Source organism: Staurois parvus, unplaced genomic scaffold (genome assembly GCF_062004578.1).
Source record: "Staurois parvus isolate SC_StPar_1 unplaced genomic scaffold, SC_StPar_1.0 ptg000298l, whole genome shotgun sequence".
NCBI classification, from domain to species: domain Eukaryota; kingdom Metazoa; phylum Chordata; class Amphibia; order Anura; family Ranidae; genus Staurois; species Staurois parvus.
The window spans coordinates 9,744,446-9,762,765 of NW_028318094.1; the positions used below are offsets into that span (position 1 = coordinate 9,744,446).

General features: G+C 40.0%; 1 protein-coding gene across 1 annotated transcript in view; it reads right to left on the reverse strand.

Moving 5' to 3' along the window:
- Positions 1–16,460, reverse strand: part of IL12B (interleukin 12B) — a 32,861-nt gene extending 16,401 nt beyond the window's left edge. Inside the window, exons 1-6 of the mRNA XM_089682862.1 lie at positions 16,362–16,460; positions 6,870–6,960; positions 4,130–4,378; positions 3,846–3,957; positions 2,544–2,725; positions 242–399 (exon numbers count right to left, since the gene is read on the reverse strand). Of these exons, the coding sequence (XP_089538988.1) occupies positions 242–399; positions 2,544–2,725; positions 3,846–3,957; positions 4,130–4,378; positions 6,870–6,960 (792 nt within the window). The 5' untranslated portion in view covers positions 16,362–16,460. The remainder of the gene's footprint in view (positions 1–241; positions 400–2,543; positions 2,726–3,845; positions 3,958–4,129; positions 4,379–6,869; positions 6,961–16,361) is intronic.
- Between the last annotated feature and the right edge of the window lie 1,860 nt (positions 16,461–18,320).

An 18,320-nucleotide genomic window follows, 5' to 3' on the forward strand; every position in this document is an offset into this window, starting at 1 on the left:
AATAACAAAAACATCAAAGCCGACATTATTTTATAGCAATCAAAACACTGTAAAATGATAACTTCGGAGCCTATAGCCAATGTAACGCACCCCTTTTAAACAACCACACCCCAAAATCAACCAAGGTGCTTAAAAAATTCTCAAACGGTGTTATCCACTGTACCTAATAACATCTGCGTCTTTTTGAATAAAATAATTAGTAGCAAACCTTTGAATTTCCTTAGAGATAATGTCGGCTTACCTCTGTGGTTTTTTTGTTCTTTGTTATCTGAACGTTGAAAATAAGTGGGAAAAATGAACGGAGATTACACCAGGTTTTTGGGTACTTCCAGTGTATGGAAACATGTTTGTGATCTTTTGTTTTGTTAATATCTAGTTGTTGAGGGGGGTCAGGCTTGGCTGAAAAATGAAAGACATAATGTAAGAATTAAAGAAAGACTCCAGTAAAAACAAATCACTAATGTACCTTGCCTACGGTATAAGAGACCCTGAAATGCAGGCATTGTGATTGCAACCAAAACATTTTTTGGATAAGGTGGGGGAGAAATGAGACTTCTGTAAGTTTTTTTTTAAATTTAATGTCTGTCTGCGACCATACTCTTTCTCAGTGACCACAGTTGCTGCAGTTAGAGGAACTTCTTCAGCGGGCACCCAGGCAGCAGTAACAACTTTTTTTTTTTGGTGGCGTGCTTTACATTGCACTTGGTGACGCTTTGCATTACACTTGGTGATGTGAGGCTTGGATGTAGCTGCTCAGCCATGGAAACCCATTCCATGAAGCTCTCTACACACTTTTGTTGTGCTAATCTGAAGGCCACATGAAGTTTGAAGGTCTTTAGCTATTGACTCTGGAAACAGTTGGTGACTTCTGCGCACTGTGTACTTCAGCATGCGCTGACCCCGCTGTCATTTTATGTGGCCTACCACTTTGTGACTGAGTTGCTGTTGTTCCCAGTTGCTTCCACTTTGTTATAATACCTCTAACAGCTGATCGTGGAATATTTAGTAACAAGGAAATTTCACTGATGGACTTATTGCACAGGTGGCAACCTATCACGGTACCACGCTTGATTTCACTGAGCTCTTGAGAGCAACCCATTCTTTCACAAATGTTTGTAACAGCAGTCTGCATGCCTAGGTGCTTGATTTTATGTGGCCATGGAGGTTATTGGAACGACTAAATCAAATTTTATATATATATATATATATATATATATATTTTCCAAGGAAATCTGTACAAATCCAAAATGGTATAGAGGTACTCACGGATCTTGCAGAGGAAATAAATCAAAGCAACAGAATTTTATTATCAACATTTCAGTGAAGCTCAGTCCACATTTGTCAAGGCACACATCTTGAGAAAGATGGCCTGACCTCCATGTCTAATATTTAGTGACAGGGCATTTCCTTCAAGCATGCTAATAGAGCAGCTGGGTAGAGAAGAGAAAGTAAATATGGGCTACTGGGGATGAGGTAATACATGTGAACTTGTTGCTTTGCCTAGACAAAGCACAGACCCATTTTAAAATCATTAAACATAATATCAGCAAATAAAAATTGGCTCTCACAATTAGAGTGGTATTAAAGCCAAAACCAAAAATGTAATATTGCAGCTTACTAATCATTAGATGTGGTGGCTGCATTCGTTTTTTCTTTAGCCTTTTTTCCTCTCTTTTCAACTGGTGATCTGGCCAGTAACACATCCCCTGTATTAGGGTACCTACACTTTGGATGAGGGATTACAAGGGGTACATTTGGACAGCAGCATTGTAAATCTGGGGGAGTAGGGGGGGAATTAGATGTACTAGTAGTTTCAGATAAACTAAACAGATCAAAGCCAAACTCTGGCTAACCCTTTACAAGCAGATCCAGCAAAAAGTTTTTCCTTTTTGATAAACATTTTACATATATAAATAAAAGATGATTGTTGTAAGCACACCTGTCAGTGGTAAATGATTTGGCTCATCTCTGTAAATGATATATCTGCTAGAGAGCTTGTTCTTTTAAAATATGACAGACTTACTGACTGGATCATCAGAATAAAAAAAAGAGAAGAAAGCTAAAGAAATAAAACTAATGCAGCCATCACATATAAGAATTGGAAAGTTGCAATATAATAAATGTTTAGTTTTGAGTATAATACTTTAAAGAAATACTTTAGAGGAAAGGAAGGGCAGGTGGGTGAAAATTCAGTCAGTGACAACTTAAAGTCAAAAGTTAATAAAAAGGTCCTCTCATCACCTGTACTTATAGAAAAAAAAACTCATAACCCCACCTACTAGCACCATAACCTCACCCACAAGGAATACAAGCTACATTCTAGTACCATGAGGTAGGCTTGCTCTTACTGTGGATCCAGCAGTCAGGGCTCCTCTTGCAACACTTGATGGCCTCTGCTAATTTAATTTGAGTCTTTCCAGAAACATGATTAATAAAAATAATGTCCCAGCCTCTTCCACAGAATAGCACCCAAAACCAACATTTGAGCATCAAATCTCAATAACCTTTGGTCAAAGAAAACAATGTTAACTGAAGATACTTACTGATTTCTCTTAGCATGAAGGCCAATGTATAATTCTCATACTTATGTTGCTGAATCACATGCAAGACAGCTGTGATGCTCTGATCTTCTTCTTCATAAATACAGGATTGGGTATCGCGGCACTCCACACTGTATTGATCTTTATTCTTTACAGGCTCATCGCAGGATATGCTATCATTATCACTGCAAAAAGTACATTTGAGTTAGTATAATACAGAAGGCAAGATCCAAAGTGTGAACACAATATAAAATGGCTAAAGACCTATAAACTATATATTTTTGCCATATTTTGTCATAACAGTCTCTCTCCAGTCAAAATGTTTTTTTTAGTGTCCAAATACTTTTGGACTCTAGTGGGTAATCATAACCTCACTTACTATTACTTTGATATCAGGAGAAGAAATGAGAGGCCAAGAATGGCTATGACCTAGGCGGGGGTACACAAATCCTCCATAATCATGTTCCTCGCTGTCAGTAATGCACTGGGCAGCACAGTGGTTAGCACCTCCACCTAGCAATCAGGGGCGGACTGACAACTCATGAGGCCCCCGGGCAATAGGGGATCATGGGGCCCCTGTGTCCTTGCCCAAACTCAAAAAATCCTATGAAAAAGGTACCAGGGGCATCTCATGGGGCCCCCTACTGACCCTGGGCCCTCAATAGGGGATCATGGGGCCCCTGTGTCCTTGCCCAAACTCAAAAAAGCCTATGAAAAAGGTACCAGGGGCATCTCATGGGGCCCCCTACTGACCCCGGGCCCTCGGGCAGTGCCAGAGTTTCCAAATGGTCAGTCCACCCCTGCTAGCAACACTTCGGTCATCGGTTCAAATCCAAACCACGTGTATGTATGAATGTGAGTTAGGGACCTTAGATTGTAAGCTCCTTGAGGGCAGGGACTGATATGAATGTACAATGTGTATGCAAAGCGCTGTTTAAATTGACCTGTAATAAATAATACTTTGCCAAGTATATTAATTAATATATTATTATACCAAGTATATTACATACTTTGCTTTTTTCATTTATACTAGCATTTGTAAGTATACAATGGTGAGAGGTTGGGCATAAAGTTTAATGTAATATATATTGTTTTTTTATATTTATTATATGTTATTCTTCAATAATCAGTTTCACTTGCTGCCACGAATTTAAGTGTTTTTTTCCATTCTTGGTCTGTAGGAATATCTTATACTTTTCTTATTTAAAAAAATATATTTTTGGGTTACTGGCATTCCAGATAACAGATCCTTCACCCATGTTCATAAATAACCATTTCCATATTTGACCTTCAAAGGTGACTTACCCTCTTTTAGCTTTAAAGAAAAATTCAATATTGCTGTCGTCTGTTGAATTCCAGAAACAGCTAAAGTTGCCACTGTAGTTTTTTACTGAACATTTCAGTATTTCTCCTGACTCTATTAAAAAACAGCAGAAAACCAAACAAATTCATATTGGTTACTGTTAAAACATAACAAGGACACAGGTACTAAAATCAACAAAGGCTGCATCCGTAAACGTCAAGTGAATAAAAATAAAAGGCATGTTATATGATGCAGGATTAAAACAGTTTTTCTGCAATAAACTTACTTGACAATATCCTCTTGTATTGCGGTAAGTTTTGCTCATGTAGTAGAATGACTTTAAAATCCAGAATGAGCCCGTTATGTGAGTGGCAAGTGAAATTCCCAACGTCAGCATGTTCCTGCACTGTTAGATTTAGTATCCCATTGTAAGAGCGTTGCTTTCGAGTTTTCTTCTTCCAGTGGACAGTTTGTTGGTCCTGGGAGTGGCACTTCAGATTTACTTTTGGATTCTCAGTAGTATCTACTACCAATGCTGAATGGAGAATAATGGAAAAATAGAGACTAATAAGCAAAAGGAAGGAATCTCAGGGTAATAAAACTAGATGTGTCCACATTCTCTCCATTTTTTCTTTTTCCACCACACCATTAAGAAATTACAGGGAAGGCTTTATTAAAAGGTTACTAGCTAGATGCTGTCAGCTCTAATCAAAAAGCGAAATTAACTTTATCTAAGTACCACAAACGGAACACACTATTTAATTCATTTTAATATGCTAAGCAAACTCATCCGACCATCCATGTGTCCATGCTTTATTTTGTTGAGAAATCACTTTGGAGAACTTCGCCCTAGCATTTCTAGCCACACACATTTTGAGTAAAGGAAAATGTTTCATGTAGCATTTACTTCCTAGAATCCATCTGCCCTTAGCTCAGGCATGCAAGCAGGAGGAAGTGCTTGGCTGAGAAAGTTCCTCCTCAAGATGAAAGGAAAAAAATGCCAATGAAGACTCCTGGGATGTATGACAACATTTGGCCTTGACCAGAACCCAGAAAGCAAATGAAGAAATGTAAAAGAAAAGTTTAAAACAAGTAAGTATAATATACATTTTTATATCCACTTACTGAAGCTAACAGCATACGGATTAAAAATACATAATGTTGATTGAGAAAGTTTAGTTCTGCTTAAAGTGTTACTAAGCCCACAACAGTAAAATCAGTCTGTATATGCAGTAAAGCATGCTTGTTATACTCACTGTGGAACCTAAAGGGTTAATCCTCTGCATTGTGTAAAAAGGATGTTTGATCCTGTCTTCTCTAATCTCCCTTTCTTCCACAGTCCCCAATCCATCTGTTGATAGTACAGAGCCTTGAAGGCAAGTTGCACATGCTCAGTTTGGTGTGTATTGCTAGAGTGTTTTTTTTTTTCTTGGGAGAGGGCATGTGATCAGCACAGGGCCAATCAGCACTGTCCAGACAGAGGGTCAGGGGTCCTGCAGCCTCATAGGACAATCAGGGGAGAAGGAAAACTCCTCCTACAAGTTTTAACTAGTGCTCGGCTGGACACTGATAGAGGTCACAAGACTGCTATATACTGCTGATGAGAAACGGTATTTAGAAGTTTATATTTACTAAAATAATTGCAATTCCATGTTTTGTGTACTGTGGGAGACCAGATATAGTGAATGGAGAGTCCTGGGTTTAGTAACACTTTAACATGACCTTTAAAGTATGCCAGTGATGAGAAAATTACACTAAATGGCCAAACATATGTGGATATAACTTCAAATTATTGAGTTCAGGTGTTTACAGTAAAACGTACAGTGAATGCAACTGCATACAAAGACATTTTATACAATTGTGTGATTACAACCTTAAGGTAATAGTTTGGAGAGGTCCATTTCCATTCCAGCATGTCTGTGCCTCTGTGCACAAAGCCAGCTCTATAAAGACATAGAGTGGTCTGCACATAGCCCTGACCTCAACCCTATTGGACATCTTTGGGATGAACTGCGACCCAAGTCTTCTCTAACATTAGTACCTGACTCCACAAGTGATCTTTCAGCTAAATTGACACAATTTCCTGTGGATTCCGAAATCTTGTGAAAAGCCTTTCAAGAATGTGTAGAGGCTGAGTGAGTGGTGGCTGCTAGAGGTGCAAAGAGGAAGGCTCTATACTAATGTTGATTTTGGAGTGGTTAGGGTTTGTCCATATGCAATAGTTGGATAGATAATGACACCCAGTCCTTGCTTAATCAGTAACTAATATATTCCACAATTCATACTTAACTCTCTTTTGTCCAGAGATGCCTAGCATTTCTAATCTCTAATGGCCTTTTGAAATGTGTTGAATTTTTATTGGATAGTGTGAACAGTAGACTATATTTGGCCGTCAGTATTCAATTGCTGCTCCTATTTTTCTGATCTTTTGTTTCAATATGCTAATACCTTTTAAAAAATCCTGCATCAGAAGGCAGCACTCTGAAATCCCTATTCTTCACCTGGTCCTTTCAGATAGTATTGATTAGGACATGTGTGGATGCAATGGAGCGATTTACCAAAGGCAAAAGGGCTTTTCCTTTTGCAAGGGAATTTGTCTCATAGTTTATTGAACGAGCAGTTTCACTTTGCAAAGAATACTCAATCACATGCAAATAAAATAAATATAACAGTATTTTTTGCTTGCACATGATTGGATGATGGAAGTTGACAAAGCTTCCCCTCATTCACTAAGCTTTGGGGCAAATTTCCTTGCAAAGAGAATACACTGTTTGACTTTAGTAAATCTACCCCACTATCTCTGGAGTGTCCTCCAGTCTGTATGAATAAACTGCTGGCAACTATTCCACGAACATCCAGAATCAACAAACGAACCCTAACTGAGACAGATCTGAGATGGAGGAGATCCATCTGCTCATCTCCAATAAGCAAATACCCGATAGTTTAAGGTGGGCAACACCACCACTTTTCCTTTTAGACTGGATACAATAGGCCCTTGAGATGGTAAAAACATAAATTACACTTACTGTTTTTCTTGACCTGCAGTTCCCAGGCTCCATGCAGTGGATCCAGGTATAGCAAGATGAGCATTAGAGTCATCGGTAGATGCATTATCATCTGTAAGTCAAAATGTTTTATGATCTGTTTTGATTGCTGAGCTAGTAATTAAATTACCAATTCAATAGCAATGAGTAAAACAAATAAAGAATGAGGAACAATTTATCACTACATTTTTCCAAGAAGTTTTATTTTTGGCTCACCTGAACTTGGAAACGATCTCATATTAATGGGCTGGCTAAAAAGTAAGCGCTTGTAGATGCTTTCTGTACACACTACCTACTGGTATACAAACAGAAACCTGCTCCATGGCATGGTGTTGGCTACACTATAATGCCACTGTTGAATACAAGGGCATAATGCATTCCATTCCTTAAGTGGTTTGTCAGAATCTTTCTGGCAGGGCTATTGTACATATACCACAGTGTCTTGACCTTCTTGGGACCTCACTGTATGTAGAGCCCTTAAAACTTGAAAGTGTGAAGCATTGTTACATTGAGCTTTGAATCCCTGATATAGAAATCAACAGTAAAATCAGTCTGTATATGCAGTAAAGCATGCCTGTTATACTCACTGTGGAGCCTAAGGGGTTAATCCTCTGCATTTGTAAAAACACTGTTTGAGCCTGACTTCTGATCCTCCCCTTCTTCCAGTGCCCCCCTCTTATCTCCTGATAGTGTGGAGACACTCTGCACATGTTCAGTTTGGTATGTATTGCTAGAGAGGTTTTTTTTTTTCTTGGGAGAGTGCATGTGATCAGCACAGGGCCAATCAGCACTGTCCAGACAGAAGTCAGGAGTTCTGCATCCTCCTATAGCAGAATGAAAACCCCTCCTACAAGCTTTAAAATGTGCTCTCCTGGACACTGATAGAAGTCATAAGACTGCTCTAACTGCTGATGTGAAAAGGTATTTAGCAATTTATATTTACTAAAATAATTGCATTTCCATGTTCTGTGTACTGTGGGAGACCAGATATAGTGAATGCAGCGTCCTGGGTTTAGTAACACTTTAAACCATGTCCCCCTCCCCACTTTCCTGTATCCCACTCCCTAATAGTTTGTCCCCCTTTCCCCTTCTCTTCTTACCAATGACCCCCAACCCATCCCCCTTCCCCATTGACTTTATACCCATTTCTTCTTTTTCCCATCCCTCCCTAAGTCATTCAGCCCCTTACTGAATGTTGTGTTCCGTATATTGCATTCTTGTTTTGTGATTGCACAGACTTATGTTTACATTTCATTATTCCATCTGGATATACTGATTGAAAACCTGCACATTCTGTACTGTCTCCTTTGTTGCTTATAATTGGACATCAAATTCAATAAAAAACATTTAAGAAAAAATATTTTAAACTCTTGCTAGACATTTAACAAGTTCAACATTGGGTCAGATAACCCAAACAAATCCATAAAATGTCCCTTTAATTTGTAAAATTCATAAACCAGGTCATATGAGAACAGCCTTTAAATAGAACCTGCTAGTGTTTGCAGATGTGACAACCTTATAACCTGACTCACTGCGGTGGCAGTCTTCCAAGAATGCAGTGATCTTTATTTTTATATAACTAAATAGTTTAATTGTTTTCCTCTGCACGTGCTGGAATGCTCACTTCCTGCAACAATTTCAATGCGCAGAACAATTCAACATCCAGTGCAATGCCAGGGTGGTTCTAATGCTTTCATGGATGTGTTAACAAGCTTCTGTGGGCCCATATACACTTGTGCCTTGTGAGAATGCGTGCTAAAAACACACTAAAATGCGTTACCATAAGGCATAGCAATGCATCTGCTCTATTGGAAGTACCTTGCAGTGCCATTTATTATGAATAGAACCCCAACATATTGCATAGAAGAGCCCAACGTAGCTTGCTACACCACAATATACAGTTGTGTTAAAAATAATAGCAGTGTGTTCAAAAAAGTGAATAAAGCTCAAAATCCTTCTAATAGCTTTTATTTCCATACACGCAAATGCATTGGGAACACTACACATTCTATTCCAAATCAAAACATGAAGAAAAATATATCAAATTTGTGTTGTTCCTCTAAAAAAATTGAAGAAAAGTGAATATTAGACTGTTCAAAAAAAATAGCAGTGTTTGTATTCTTCTTTACAAACTCAAACATTCACTATATAAACTGAAAAATGTTTGAAGATTTTGCTTTCCTTTGAATAACTTAATGAATATTTAGTTGTATAAGCACTGTTTCTGAGAACTGCTGTACATCTGTGTTGCATGGAGTCACCCAACTTCTGGCACCTGTGAACAGGTATTCCAGCCCAGGATGATTGGACTACATTCCACAGTTCTTCTCTTGGTTTTGCCTCAGAAACTGCATTTTTGATGTCACCCCGCAAGTTTTCTATTGGATTAAGATCTGGGGATTGGGCTGGCCACTCCATAACGTCAATCTTGTTGGTCTGGAACCAAGATGTTGCACGTTTACTGGTGTGTTTGGTTTCGTTGTCTTGTTGGAACACCCATTTCAAGGGCATTTCCTCTTCAGCATAAGGCAGCATGACCTCTTCAAGTATTCTGATGTATTCAAACTGATCCATGATCCCTGGTATGCGATAAATAGGCCTAACACTGTAGTATGAGAAACATCCCATATCATGATGCTTGCGCAACCATGCTTCACTGTCTTCACAGTGTACTGTGGCTTGAATTCAGTGTTTGGGGGTCGTCTGACAAACTGTCTCCGGCCACTAGACCCAAAAAGAACAATCTTACTTTCATCAGTCCACAAAATGTTGCGCAATTTCTCTTTAGGCCAGTCAATGTGCTCTTTGGCAAATTGTAACCTCTTCAGCACATGTCTTTTTTTCAACAGTGGGACTTTGCGGGGGCTTCTTGCAGATAGCTTGGCTTCGCATAGGCATCTTCTAATTGTAACAGTACTCTCAGGGAACTTTACACCTTCTTTGATCTTCCTGGAGCTGATTGTTGGCTGAGTCCTTGCCATTTTGGCTATTCTTCTATCCATTTGAATAGTAGTTTTTCGCTTTCTTCCACGTCTTTCAGGTTTTGGTTGCCATTTTAAAGCATTTGCGATCATTTTAGCTGAGCAGCCTATCATTTTCTGCACTTCTTTATATGTTTTCCCCTCTCCAATCAACATTTTAATCAAGGTACGCTGTTCTTCTGAACAATGTCTGGAACAACCCATTTTCCTCAGAATTTCAGAGAGAAATGCACTGTAACCAGCATGTACAACATTTGCTGCCTTCCTTCCTTAAATAAGGGCAATAATTGCCACCTGTTTTTCAAAGAATGAATGACCTCACTAATAGAACTCCACACTGCTATTATTTTGAACATGCCCCTTTCAATTAGTGATTCAATTATACAGAAACAGCAGCATGCATGTCATGACTGTTGGGTCTGTTGGATTTCTATTACTCTACTACACCTGCTAGTAAATTATTTGCCATGTAGAAATATCATTTCTACCAAAAACAGTGATTGATCAGATTAGTGATGTCTGACTGCTATTATTTTGAACACAACTGTATATACCATGAATTCTGATGTGCTACGGTCTTGTAGGTTTTATCATTTGCTAAAGTGCATTGGCAACCCATTCATAATGATTGGGCTGCCATAATACAACACACGTTAATGTATGCTGTAATGCTGCACTTCAACCATCCCAAACCTAATGTGGTTCTAAATTTACAAGATTTTGTTAACTTAATGCATCACCTGAATTAAGGTAAAAACCTTTCACTAAACATTTGCTTCCCCCTCTTCCCTAAATACTTACCTGAGTCCTGCATTGATCCAGTGCTGTGCCTGTGCCCGGGTCTGCAACAATGCTGCTTTTTCTCCTTGATCACATAGTGCAAATTGATAATAGTGGGAGCCATTGGCTCCTGCTGCTGTCAAACAAATCCAGAGAGGAGGAATCGGGGGGTGGGGCTGAGCCATGTTGTGCATCTATAAATGCACACAAACTGGCTCAGGAGTGAGCCCGCATATCTAACCCCCCTAGCAAGGAGCCTTGCTATGGGGACAGACACAGCAGAGGAGGAGCCAAGAGCGCCAGCGGGGAAACCCAGAAGAGGAGGTTCGGGGGCCACTCTGTGCAAAAACCTCTTTTTTACTTTAGGTAAAAACATTGGACTTTAAAAAAGACCCTAACAAGTAACATCAATCAAGTAAAAAACACAAACCCACAAAATACCACAAAAAAATGGAAGGCTTTCCACAAAAAAAAAATCAATTCAACCTTAAAAGAGAGCTCTATTAACATAAAATAAAATACAAAAAATACCCCAAAAATAGATGAGTACCCCAAAATACCACACCCTACAGCAAAAGCCATTTTTAGGGAAAGCCTTGTAGCAAAAAACCCCCAAAACTTTGCAGACATCAAATCCACCACAAGATAAAAAGAAAGACAAAACAATTACAAAAAAATAGGAATTAAAGGCAGCAGAGAGGTTGTCTACTCAAAGAGCTAGCAATCAGAATTGAATTGAATTTTGCTAACTAATCCTAATCTGTTCCTGCAGTTTATCAGTTTTCCCTGTGCTTGGTTTTCTCTTTGTTTTCCCAACAACAGCTTACAATTCATGGATATTATGGATGCTCTTAGCCCCCTTTTTATAATGAGGTACCCATTTATCTAAAAATCCCCTTACTGGCCTTTTTCATCTTGCTGGCCATAGTTCAAAAGCCATACAGTGCATTATGGTTTTTCTGCCCAAGTGATGCCTGTAGTGACAATGCTGCAAGATCTCGCAGTTTTTCTTTAAATATATATTATTGAGTTTCAAATAAAGACTGCAATAAAATGATATTAAAAAACCACACAAACTGACAATCATCTCTCATGTCTCATCATTACATAATAGTAATAAAACGTCAGAGCCTATATTGGGTACAATAAACCAAATTGAGTGAGAAATCAGCAAAATAAACAAGCAGCATTCAAATCTTAACATTCCGGATCTAGAGAAACTAAAAAAAGACAAAAAAAAGGTAAGTATGAAGAAAAAGTCAGAAGGATATAAATAAGTATGATTGTTTATTTCCTCCCTAGTCAGGTTTAAATGCTCATAGAATAGGGGTGGGGGAAGAAGGTCTTTAAATTGGAATACAGTCATTTTCCTTGGGGTCATTGCAAACGAAATTTAAGAGGAACCATGCCAGATAATTGGATACCTCTTCAAGATCTGATCATTCATTTCTAAGATCAAGCACCATAGCACTACTCAGAATCTGGTTCTGGATAGTAAGGTGATGTGGTTGAGGATGGGCAGAGGTTGTATTTGTCATTTTCATTAAGTTGATGGCCATGTTAACTGAGTAATTTTTCTCAAAACGTTTTCTCACCTTCACCCTTCCATTATTCTAGTAAAATCTAGTGGTAGAAGGCCCTATTTGCGGCAGCATGGGGTCGGCTTTATATACAAAACTACTTTTCAACTATTGGGACCCTCCAAAAAAAAGAAAAGCAAAGATAGGTCCTTGTTTCTTGGACTGTAAAGAGTCATCTGATTCCTCTCAACATAACACACCCCAGAGGGGCGGACTGACCATTGGGGAACTCGGGCACTGCCCAAGGGCCCGGGGTCAGTAGGGGGCCCCATGAGATGTCCCTGGTACCTTTCATAGGCTTTTTTGGGTGTGATTTGAGTGTGGGCAAGGACACGGGTCCCATGATCCCCTATTGCCCAGGGGCCCTATGAGTTGTCAGTCCGACCCTGTACACCCCTTTCCTTTTTGAGTTCTCTTGGTGAATATAGCCACACATGTCTTGAAAAGAGAAACAAACTAAGAAAAAGGTTTTCAATTTAAAAATTCCGATGCTGTTCCTTCATACCTTGCTGCCCCAGGCATTGGTCACAAATCTTTCATGATAATTAGAGCCCTGGTTTTACTGACATGTAATTCTGCCAGGGGACAGAGGTGTGTACTTTTGTTGCTATTATGCGACACAAAACTGCTCTATGGAAACAATCTCACCTATTGTCATTACTATCATGACACCTTGGCATCAGAGACACCGCTCTCTCCTGGTTCTCCTCTTACCTATCCCGACGCTCCTTCAGCGTTTCCTACAATGGTGCCACCTCCCCTTCCCTCCCCCTCTCTGTTGGGGTCCCCCAGGGCTCTGTCCTTGGACCCCTTCTCTTCTCCATCTACACCTCCTCCCTTGGCAAACTCATACACTCCCACGGCTTCAACTACCATCTCTATGCTGATGACACTCAAATTTACCTCTCCACCCCTCACCTCACCTCCACTTTCTCCGCCCGCATCACTCACCTCCTAAACGACATCTCTGACTGGATGTCGCTCCATTTCCTCAAACTCAACCTCTCCAAAACCGAGCTTCTCGTCTTCCCTCCTGCCCGCGCCCCCCCCCCCCATCCTATCCATCACTACTAACATCACCACCATCAATCCCGCCCCGCAAGCCAAAGTCCTTGGGGTCATTCTGGACTCTAACCTCTCCTTCCAACCTCATGTCAAATCACTGACAAACACATGCAGGCTCCACCTCCGCAATATCGCCAAAATACGCACCTGCCTTACCCCAGACACCGCTAAACTACTTGTGCACTCCCTGATTATCTCACGCCTTGACTACTGCAACTCCCTCCTCACCGGCCTACCCCAGTGCAAACTCTCCCCGCTTCAGACCATCCTGAACTCAGCTGCCAGACTCATCCACCTCACCAGCCGCTCCACCTCTGCCACCCCCCTCTGCCTCTCCCTCCACTGGCTCCCTATCGCCCAACGCATCAAATTCAAACTACTCACTCTGACCTACAAAGCCATTCACAACACTGCCCCTAACTACCTCACCGACCTGATTCCCAAGTACCACCCTACCCGTACCCTTCGCTCTTCACAGGACCTCCTTCTATCTTGCTCCCTGGTCTCCTCCTCACACGCACGTCTGCAAGACTTCTCCAGGTCCTCCCCCATCCTCTGGAACTCACTACCCCAATCCATCAGACTGTCACCTTCCCTCCTCACCTTCAGGCGCTCCCTGAAAACCCACCTCTTCAGGGAAGCCTACCCCACCCTCACCTAACTGCTGCTCTCCTTCATTCCTCCTACCACTCCATCCCCCACAGCCACTTCCTCCTGTACCACTACCCCCTCCCTCCCAGATTGTAAGCTCGAAAGAGTAGGGCCCTCTTACCCCTCGTGTGCTGTTCGTAGCTGCTGTAATGTTTCATGTATTGTCCCCCCCTCTATTGTACAGCGCTGAGCAAACCCTTTGGCGCTATATAAACTCAATGTAATGTAATGTAATAATAATCATCATATACCAAAGAACAGAATTCTGTTAGAAATTATATACTAAGAGTGGAAAAAACAAAATCAATGAATAACAAAATCACTCATTTAGTTATTACCAAGTTATACAAAATGGGTTAGAAAATGATTCCAACTGATGATACAAAAAAAGCTTCTTTTGTAACTCTTTAAAAAGTGATCATGAATAATGAAAGCCTCTTTCCATTGTATCAGCCACTGCTGTTCATAGAGAATGGAATTATTCACAACCCTATGGAACTATGAATTTGAAATACTTTATATTATAATTGTATTTTTTTACAATATTTCTTGACCAAATTCTGCAGTGAATAGAGGTAAGTGTACTTAGATTCCTACCCACATAGTGTCAAGTACCATTAAAACAGCAATTAAAGCCTAAAACTCCAGGCAAACAGTTGAATCAGCAGATGAAATGAACGAAGGGGGGTTGTTTTACCTGATGAAGAATTTGAATTTCTGTCTATCCAGCTCTGATTTACACAGCTCTGCTACACAGCACAGCCCTGTCTGGCAGAACAGAAGACTTTTTCTCTGCTCCATTTCATTAAAACATACAACTCTCCTCTCAGTCTCCCTGTCACTCTGCTTACTCCTCCTATCAGCATGTTTCTGGATAGCACTGAACACTGCAGTGCAGCTATATGGCTCCCTGTGCTGCTACTCCCTCTTTCAGTCTGAGCTCTGTTGAAGAGGAACTGCAGGAAGCTGAAATGAAGTATTTACACTGCTAGCATTAAAAAAAATATCAACCATAGAATCATATACTAGCAAAAATCTTCTTTTTAAAATTTTCCTTGCACCTGCTTGGATCTTTAGAGTAAAGTTCACCTTATCTTAATTTTAGTTAGCACTCACTTTTGTCTGTCCAAGGCATGCATATTTCCCCATGTCTTGTCTCTTTAAAAATGCTGCATGTACAGAAAAATATCTGTTGATCTGCGGGATATCCCAGGTGCTTGTAACTTCCTGTCTGAAGTGACAACACAGTCCCTGCAATTCATAAAGAGTATCTATGACACTTGTTAGAATTCCTGTGCACCTCCATGCGACAAATGTTGGTGTGGGCGACACATTCATATACCTGTTCTAGACAGGTACATGAATCTGGGGCACACTATCCATATCGCAGCCCAAGCTGGCACACAGACAGTGCAGTGGTGGGATAGTTCTGTACTTGAGGGAGAGGAGCCTGATGAGAATTTATGGACACTAGTTCCCCATCAAATCTTCTCCCCTTGTGATTGACAGCAGGAAGAGGGCAGATCTTTAGAAAATAGACAGCCTGCTATTAGCTATAGAATCTACCCACTGCCTGCTGTCAATTACAGGGCTGTTCAACTGCATTGCCGTTGGTTGTTAGGAGGCTGTTGGCTTTGAATTTGACATCCTCCCTAATGACCAGTGACAGGGAAAGGGTAGCAGTACTGAATATGCCACTCTGCTACACTATGGACAAGGACAGGCACTCTGCCTGTCTCTGTACACAAATTAAAACTACCTCCAGTTTTGTTATCTACGAACTGGAGGTAATTATTTTTGAATTTGATGCATTAATAGAGCCACTTCATACAATTGGTTCTATTAAAAACCACTGACTCTGTCACGCATGCCGATAAAGATACCAAAATGGGTTATGCAGATTTTGGGCACAGGCCATTTTAAAAGGGCCATAGTGTCTTTACTGCTCTGAAATCACAAGCATTGTTACCAGATTTTCCCTGTTCAGCTCTATGAACTCCAGAAAACCTGTCTCCATTATATTATGGAGATGAGGATAGGGGGAAGTATTCTGTAGTCCCAACACACTTCCTGTCTCAGGCCGGCAAAACTTGTCCGATGAGAAAGTGTTGTCACCCTAGAACTGATGTGTTGCTGACAAGCTCCCCATGTGTAAAAAAAAAAAAAAAGGAAAAAAATGTCTGAAGAAAAGGAGCCACCACAGCTAAAGACTGTATTACATTTTCTTTGATGCATTTTAAGGTAGAAGTGACTGCTACAATATTAAGCAAATGAGGACAAAAAACAAGTAGCAAAATGAGTGATATAACACGTTCTCCAAAGACACACAGAACGGCCCTGCAACTAAAACTAAAATATAACCATGCTATAAATGTAATAAAATGTTGCAAACAAAACAATATCCTAATGCACCTTACTTTTGCGTGTGTTGCTGGAACAGAGCCTGAAGCTGCTGCGAAGATGTGAGTACCTTTGCTTCCTCGTTCCAGCCAAATATTACAAGCTTTAAACTGCAGAGGATCCTGGGTTATATAGAAGTATGAGAACATCTAATGATGTCACTGGTAATGCCCCAATCCTAGAGGAAGCTAAAAGGTTTCATATTTTTTTATTTTTCTAAAGCTGCTTAATGGTTTCCACTTCCTCTTTCATTATGCGTGAAGTGGAAGAACATGATATACAGACATGTCACTCATTTTGTGTACCTTGCCCTCATATACCTGTTCAGTATGACATAAACATAGCAGCTAAAAGGGAATTTTAGACAAAACTAATCCAGCTTGTGTAGGTGGCATTAGGTAGTTTCTGTTATTTTCTTTTTAAAAAGTGAAAAGAAGGAAACTCCCGCAACTAGAATAAAAGGTTTAGTTGGAGTTAAAAATGTGAACTAATACTAGAAAAATATATCACTTAATGCTAATATCTCGCTATTGTTTCAATTCCTTTTTTTCCCTAAAAGCTAAGCTTCAAATAAAGAAAAAGTCAGCTTTTGCTGCAATGCTTACCTTCAATTTATAGCTGCTTTTTATAGTAACCCCTTTCAGCCACTAGATGTCTTCAGCATGAATGACAGTCAGCACCATTCAGCTCACTTTGACTGAGCCCAGGATGTCATGGCCATGCCCCCTGGGGATACTTCAGCATGTAGCCTGGGCTCAGAGTATGCTTGCACTGACTGTGGTGGGTGGTCCCTAATGCTGCACTGAACAGTTTTCATACAATATTATGTGAGCCCTGTGCAGTGATGCTCCCGGCTGCCACTGTAACCTGTCTTAGGAACAATGACAGCGGATTCTTACCCGTAAATAATGTATATTGAAAAAATAAGATACAATGCAGAACTCAAGCCAGAATATCTTTAACACTTTGTTAGGACAGAGAGTGTTCAGATATAGCTTACAACTGAAAATGAAATCAGCCAGCACCGGACAGAGTTAATTATGATAAACATAACTCCCTACAGCCTCTTCCTTTTCATTACACAGAAGGGAACGCTAAGAAAGATTTTTCAGCAAGAAAAAAGCAAGGAGAGCGGCAATTTTAAATGTTTTTCTAGTTATGCCATGTGAATTGAGAACAGGCAATGAATATAAAGTAAGTACTATCTCAATCTGTCTGCAAAGGCAGGAATTCATTTTAAAAAAAATATATGCAGAATGGCTTCAGACACCTGGTTTGACACTGAGGAAGAGGATAAGTCCTCGAAATGCGTCAGTATGTTGAGATTCCATTGTTCTGTTACGCTATGATGTATTGCAGATTGAACTGTGCTGTTTTCATGAGATGAGCTTATAAGGTTAGCTTATTTTGTGAGTATAATACTTCCCTTTTTTATACAATAAAGCCATATTTAAGGATACTGCACTAGGCCAGTGCGCCCTCTGTTTGTTATTGCAGTATCTCTATTATTATTATACAGGACTTATATAGCGCCAACAGTTTGCTCAGCACTTTACAATATAAAGGGAGACAATACAGCAACAATACAGTTCAATACAAGAGGGATAGGAGGGCCCTGCTCCTTGGAGCTTACAATCTAGACTTCACAAGTGAGGGCAGCAAGGTGAGTGCGTCCATGAGAGCCAAGACAGGAATGCAGCCTATTGACCTTTTTGAGACCACTCTCCAAACACAGGAGTATTAAAGTTTTCTGGTTCTTTACCTGATTTGGCACAGCATTGCTGAAAATATGGTAAATGTTACAAGCCGAGGAATCATATTGCAGTAATGTTCTCTGTGGGGTGTTTTTAATATTTTAATATGTAGTGTTTTGGTACTGGAATTCCATTGATGGAATTCCAATTTTCATATTTTTATTTTTGTTGTTGTCTTCTCTCTTTCTCTATTTATGTCATTTTTATTTCAGATTTGTTAGA